Genomic DNA, 6455 nt, shown 5'->3' with positions numbered 1-6455 from the left:
TTTTTTTTTTTTTTTTTTTTTTAATAACCATTTCTTACAATGTGTCAGTAAGGTGTTGTTATTTTAGCATGTGTGTTTGGCTCAGTGTTATTTCTTTAGGATTACTGATAAACTAATGTAGTTTGATTTGTATTAGTTATCTATTTTAATTTTAGTTACAGTTGTAGTAATGTTGTCATTTTATTATTTTTTTATTATGTCTATATAGGTTTTTTTATTAAGTTTTAGTTTTATTTAATTTGAGTTATTTCAGTACTTCAACATACAAAATGGAAATGAAATAATATATATATATATATATTGAATATTTATATATATGTACATGTATATGTATATGTATATGTGTGTGGCTGTACATACACATATGTAGTTGTTTTTTGGTGTTTGGTTTAGTGTTATGTTAGAATCATTATTATACTCATACCTTTTGTTCTTTTAATATTTTGAATTGTTTTTAGCTTTATTTTTTGTTTGTTTTCATTTAAATTTTTAGATTTGAAATGTTGTTGTATGCATTTGTCATTTTTATTTAATTTCTTTTATTTTCTTAAATGTGTATATACTGTATATATAGTATTTATAGAGTTTTAGCTTCTAGTTTTAATTACTTTTTCTTATTTGTAAGTCGCTTTGGATAAAAGCGTCTGCTAAATGACTAAAAGTAACGTAAAGTAAAAGTAAATCTAATTGTTATCTAAATCTTGGCATGAAGCTTACATGAAAAAGGCCTACCAATCCCAATTCACGAGTTCGCCTGTCCATCTAATGCTGGACAGCTAAGGTAGACATGACAAGCTTTGCTGTTTGACTGTCATACTCCATGTTCCGCCATGAGCTACTTAAAAAATATATATATCAAAAAAGCAAGCTGTAGTTAACTTGGGGTGTTGTGAGGTTTCGCATACCGGTAGAACTGCCAGGAGTGACTGAGGTAAACTCCCGTTCATGCTCTTGTGTTGTGATTGACAGGACAAGATAAACAAGATAGAGCGCCATTATCTGATGACGGCATCAGCGTTTACTACATTTTTAGATTAAATGTTAAGATTTATATACAATATAGACATTTTCAACATGCTCTTTTAAGTAATTGGGTAACAAAACCAAAACCTTCAGGTAAAACTTTCTATAATGAGGGAGAAATGCTATAATTTATTTACTCAATAAATCAAGTTAATGTGACTCGATTAAAAACTATTTCTATTGTTCAACAGAAAAAGGGAAGGAGAGAGAAGCTGATTTGTGGGCCAGGCTTTGAAATGACGCAGATGTTTAATTGATTGATAGTGATGTGGGAGCCTCTGGTGGTTAAAACCTGTAAATTGCCAATTGTGTACCTGAAGGTTTGTGTCTTTATGTCCTTTTGAATATTCAGAAAGCAAGTGATATTAAGTGACATTTACTTTTGTTTTCTGTCAAAACAAATAAACAAACAAAAAGAATAAAATCATTTTAATACTGACATAAAGTAATATTTACAGTAAATCCTAAGAGATCCCAAAAATGCTCAATATAGATGAAATTAAACAGTATAACAGTATTTTTATTTTTAAAATATTATATTGGTTTAGTTTAAGTTATAAACCACAGCTGAATCTGATAAAAATCTAATGTTTCTATTAGTATACAAAAACAGTTAAACCATCCAGTACACCCACATACTCCTCTGGTAAATTAGTTTCTTACTTTACAACTACAAATTTTGGTCCTGTACACCATTCATTCACCTATAGCTTTTGAAAAGCATAAAATATTAAAATTTACATAAGATAACTAATAAAAATTACTAATTAAAATTACCATACCCACATAGTCTCATAGTCTGACATTATCCGTGACATTTTACATTCAAAACTCTCTATCGTCTTGCTCATCGCGGGAGGCTGTGGTGGTGCATATTGTTTTCTGGTTCAATCATAAGTTCTTCTTATGTCTCTTAGTCTCTTAGTCTCTGAGGGTGGGGTTTGCGTGTTAAGCTGCCCATGTTTGGTGGAGTGAGAGTCGGATGAGGGGTTGATGGAGGAGAGGGGACGGGGGTACGCGGGTATCTTCTTCCTGAATGCATATAAGCATCTGGAGAGTGTGCAGAAGGTGGAGCCATGCTGGGATAACAAGGTGGGCTGAGGGGATCAATAGGATTGATATAATTACAGGAAGACTCATCTGTTCTATCAGGGAAATCCTGGAAATAATAACAATAATAATAATAAAACAACAACAATTCAATATATTAATAATAATAATAATAATAATTTCTTACTGTTTCTTTGAGGACATATAGTCCACCTGGGTTCCGGCGGTTCTGGTAATTTCTAGCAGGTACAATATCAACTACAGTAAAGAGAATGTTCAAGATTTAAAAGCAAGTTATTACAACAAAAAAAAAAAGATTAAAACGCAAAAATGGTATAAAAATGCAAAAGTGTACTCAGTCTTTATGTGAGTTTACATTAGTGTTATTGTTATTATTACTAAAAAGCTAACAAAAATGCAAATTGACATAAAGCTGAAATAAAATAAAATAAATTATAAACAGTAAACCCCCCCCCCCCCCCCAAAAATTATATTAAATATATCAGTAGGCGAAAAAATTATATATATATAAAAAAAATTGCCTTGGTAATTAACTGAAATAAACAGGTTTAAACAGTAACATACAGTTACAAAATATAATAGGTAAAATAAATAAAATGAAAACTAAATATATAAGCATAAGCTAATTCAAAATATTAATGTATACTATTGAAGGGTAACTAAATATTCCCCTACACTAGTAGTAACAACACTGCAAATAATTTTAACATATTTTTACTATAAGTAATATTTTTAATGAGAAAAAAGTTTACTGAGTGCATCTTTAAAAATGTTTTTAATTTAACATTGAGATTTATCTTGCATAATTCTACAACAGTGAATTGTCGTTACCCTCATGATTGCCGTTGCTCTGCTCTGCTACATTTTGTCTGCTCTGTCCGGCAAGCTCTTGCCTTTTTCTGTAGATTGAACAATGATGTATTTCGGTTAGCAACATACCCGACTGTGATTGAAATATCAAATGCAATACCATATTTATTTGGTGTACAAACGGAAGCCGAAAAGTGTTAAAGATGACTTCTTTCCAGTTTAATCAGTTGCTTTGGTCTTTGTTTTTCACCTGATCTGTGGAACTCTGACCTCCTAACATTTCAAGCACAAAGACTTTTCTTACAACAACAGTGCGAGCTGGTGAGATTTATTACGGCTTGCTTTAGACCTATCAAAGAGAACGGATAATGACAATAGAGCTGGTACTTTTTGGAGGGTTTCCAACAGGCACACACAGTCACCAAGGTGATGAGTAAGAAAATGCCTCCCGTGGAGAGGATGATATAGAGAGAACTCCGTCCTGCAAAATTTAAAGGAGAATACAGGGTGACATAGTACATCATTCCTCTCCAGAAAACAAACAGCGCTCTGAAGGACCAAACTACTCTGTAGACAAGGTCTAAATTAAGGAGACCTCAAATGGAAGATTGATTGCGCAGGTTGCCAGGAATACCAAGTGCAAGAATGAATGGGGCAACTCGGGGCTTTTTTAAAGGGTAGACTGTGCAGAGGGAATGCGGGACCCTGCTGGGCTGTGTTCTGACAGAAATGTGTTCAAGTGAAGAGGTAGATGGACGAGAGGATCAGCTGAGCTCCAGTGGAGCAAAACACTTGTTCATAAACAAACTTCGTCAGCCCTTTTCATAAACACCCCAACTATCCAAATGAACATTCTTTCATTCTTTACTCACACTCATGTTGTTCCAAAGCTATATGCTGTTATTTATTTAGTTTTCTTCAGTTTTTGAAGAATCTGCAGCTCTTTTTCACGGTGACTATGACTGTCAGTCTTCAAAAACACTATAAAAGTGGTCAGTTTGACTGCGGAGCAGTGTTATTTTTGTATTATTTATTATAGTATTATAGTATTTATTTATATGTTTTAATTATCTTATTTTTATCTATTCAGTTTCCATTTTAATTTTAGTTTGTTTTAACAATTTTATTATTTGCTTTTTTGATTTTGTTTCAAATATTTCTATAAAGATTTAATACATTTTATAAACATTTGTATATTTACTTTTTTATTTTTGTTTTTAGCAATTTTAGTACTTTAATGTTTTTTATTTATATGCAAGTTTGTTGGAAGGCAACATTTCTCATTTTTAAGTTTTTTAAGTTTAGCTTTATTTCAGTTACTAAAACTGATTTCTAATAGTTTTAGTTTACAACAACAATAACAACAACACTGCTTCAGAAGACTTGGAATAGTGCACAAGTTTTTTTTCAAAATTTCCTTTATGGATTTTGACAGTCATGGTCTCTATGAACTACTGTTTACTGGAAAAGAGCTACATAAAAATTTCTTTGTTGCACAGAAATTTCTGAAACAACTTGAAGATGATTAAATAATGCTAGAATTTACTTCTATTTTGGGGGTGAATATCCCTTTAAATGCTTAAAGCCTTGAATATATGTTTTTGAAGTATAATTTGTATTCAAAATTTAATGTACAATATTCACACTATTTTATACCATCCTACACGCAAACGCCTGTATTTATTTGTGTATATCATTTTTTAAATATACTCTACCTATAAAAAAAGGTAGAAAAGCTATCAATGGGGCAGTACACTTTTACAACACACTAAAATGTACCATTTAGGTACTAATACGTATACCTTTATGGTACTAATATGCACCCATATAGGGGTAAATGTATCAAGGCTTTCCTGTAGCTCAAACAGTACATGGTGTTAGCAATGCCAAGGTCATGTGTTCGATTCCCAGGGAAAGCAATAACTGATCAAATGTAAATGTGTACACTGAATGCAAGTTTAGTTATTTTGGATAAACATGTCTGCCAAATGCAAGAATGTAGATGTCATGCATCTTTTGGTTATTTTTGCTTTCCAATTTGTATGTGTTCCTATTAGGTAACATAGCAAGATTTGATGTAACATTTTAGGTCATAGTTCACGGATGAAGTTGACAGTAGAGTCTCAATACCTACTGTAGACAGTGAGTTTGACAGGCAGGCTCTTCATACTGCTGATGGGGTTCTCCACCCTACAGCTGTAGACGTCATCATCTGACATCACAACACGGGAGATGGTCAAGACCTTCTGGTCATGTGACAGGAGCAGACGCGAGTCATTGGTCAAAGATTTCCCACCCTTCTGCCAGCTATAGGTGAGTTTGGTGCCACTATCGTGAGTGCAGTTCAGTATGAAGAGCTCAGTCAGCTCTAGGACGGACGAGGCCACCATGTGAACAAAAGGCCTGGACACTGGAACTGTGATAGAACAGGACAACATGTATAAGGAAAGTTGCTCTTGACTTAAGTGGAATGTCTGTCTGTCTTACCATCCACAGTAAGGTTGACGTATCGCTCCCCAGTGAAGGTATCATCAGTGATGGAGATCTCCACCTCATAGGCTCCCTCGTCTGACAGCTGCAGGTGATGCAGGAGCAGGGAGCCATTCTCGTACAGGAGGATTCGGCCGCGGTATTCGGGCCTCAGGTTCCCGATGATGTCTGTACCAATGGACTGGACCACAGTGACAGGTTTGTCCCTCTTCAGCTGCCACTTAATAACGGGCTGGTCGGAGCTGGTGCTGGTGTAGGTCACAGAGAGAAGAGCAGAGCCTCCTAGTGTACCTCGCACTAGAGGAGACGGACAGCTGATGTTCACCCCACATACACCTACATACATACAGAAAATACATCCAGAAACAGACACATTAAAGACTGGCACTCCAGCAATTGGGGCATGTTGTCACATAAAGTCAATATGTGTTAAATGACCCTGAGCAGTAAGGGAAAAAAAAAAGATATAATAAACCCCAAAGCAAAATTTAGTTACATTTTTCAATTCAGGTTTATTTGTATAGCTTTTCACAATACTGTACAAATCAGTATTCACTGACTGGAGTAAAAAAGTGTGACATCCTGCCAAAATACCTTAAATGTACTGGCTTTGGATAAACATTTCTGACAAATTAATAAATATAAATTTGATTTGTCTTAAAACTACACAAAATTACTCTATTTTAATGTAAAGTGTACTCAAAATGCATTTTCCAACTAAATTTAAAAGATTATTTTCAAACCTATTATTTTGTAATGTGTTAAAAAAATGAGTTCAAAAAAGGGGAGAAGATTCAGTCTGCAATTAGCATCATACTAAATTAGCATCATACTCTACTCATATTTCACTAATATTTCTATAAAAATATATTAATATTCAATTATATTATTCACAAACATATAATTATTCAATATAAATTATTGCATACAATGTATATATAATACAGGAATTGTTTTATAGAAGTACTCAATAAATGTATACATGAGTAATTCAATACAATATGTCACCATATTACAAAAATTGTGTGTGTGTGTGTGTGTGTGTGTATATATATAAATAT

At 33.3% G+C, this 6455-nt stretch overlaps 1 protein-coding gene across 1 annotated transcript in view; it reads right to left on the bottom strand.

The window, feature by feature from the left end:
• Positions 1–1474: 1474 nt before the first annotated feature.
• Positions 1475–6455, bottom strand: part of LOC107696005 (hepatocyte cell adhesion molecule-like) — a 6730-nt gene continuing 1749 nt past the window's right edge. The window contains exons 2-7 of the mRNA XM_016496135.1: positions 5392–5730; positions 5039–5320; positions 3292–3385; positions 2926–2993; positions 2261–2331; positions 1475–2182 (exon numbers count right to left, since the gene is read on the bottom strand). Coding sequence (XP_016351621.1) covers positions 1937–2182; positions 2261–2331; positions 2926–2993; positions 3292–3385; positions 5039–5320; positions 5392–5730 — 1100 coding nt within the window. The 3' untranslated portion in view covers positions 1475–1936. The remainder of the gene's footprint in view (positions 2183–2260; positions 2332–2925; positions 2994–3291; positions 3386–5038; positions 5321–5391; positions 5731–6455) is intronic.

This window comes from Sinocyclocheilus anshuiensis, unplaced genomic scaffold (genome assembly GCF_001515605.1).
Source record: "Sinocyclocheilus anshuiensis isolate Anshui unplaced genomic scaffold, SAMN03320099.WGS_v1.1 scaffold790, whole genome shotgun sequence".
NCBI classification, from domain to species: Eukaryota; Metazoa; Chordata; class Actinopteri; order Cypriniformes; family Cyprinidae; genus Sinocyclocheilus; species Sinocyclocheilus anshuiensis.
The sequence above is the reverse complement of the archived record's forward strand: the minus strand, read 5'-3'. Positions and strand labels throughout refer to the sequence as shown.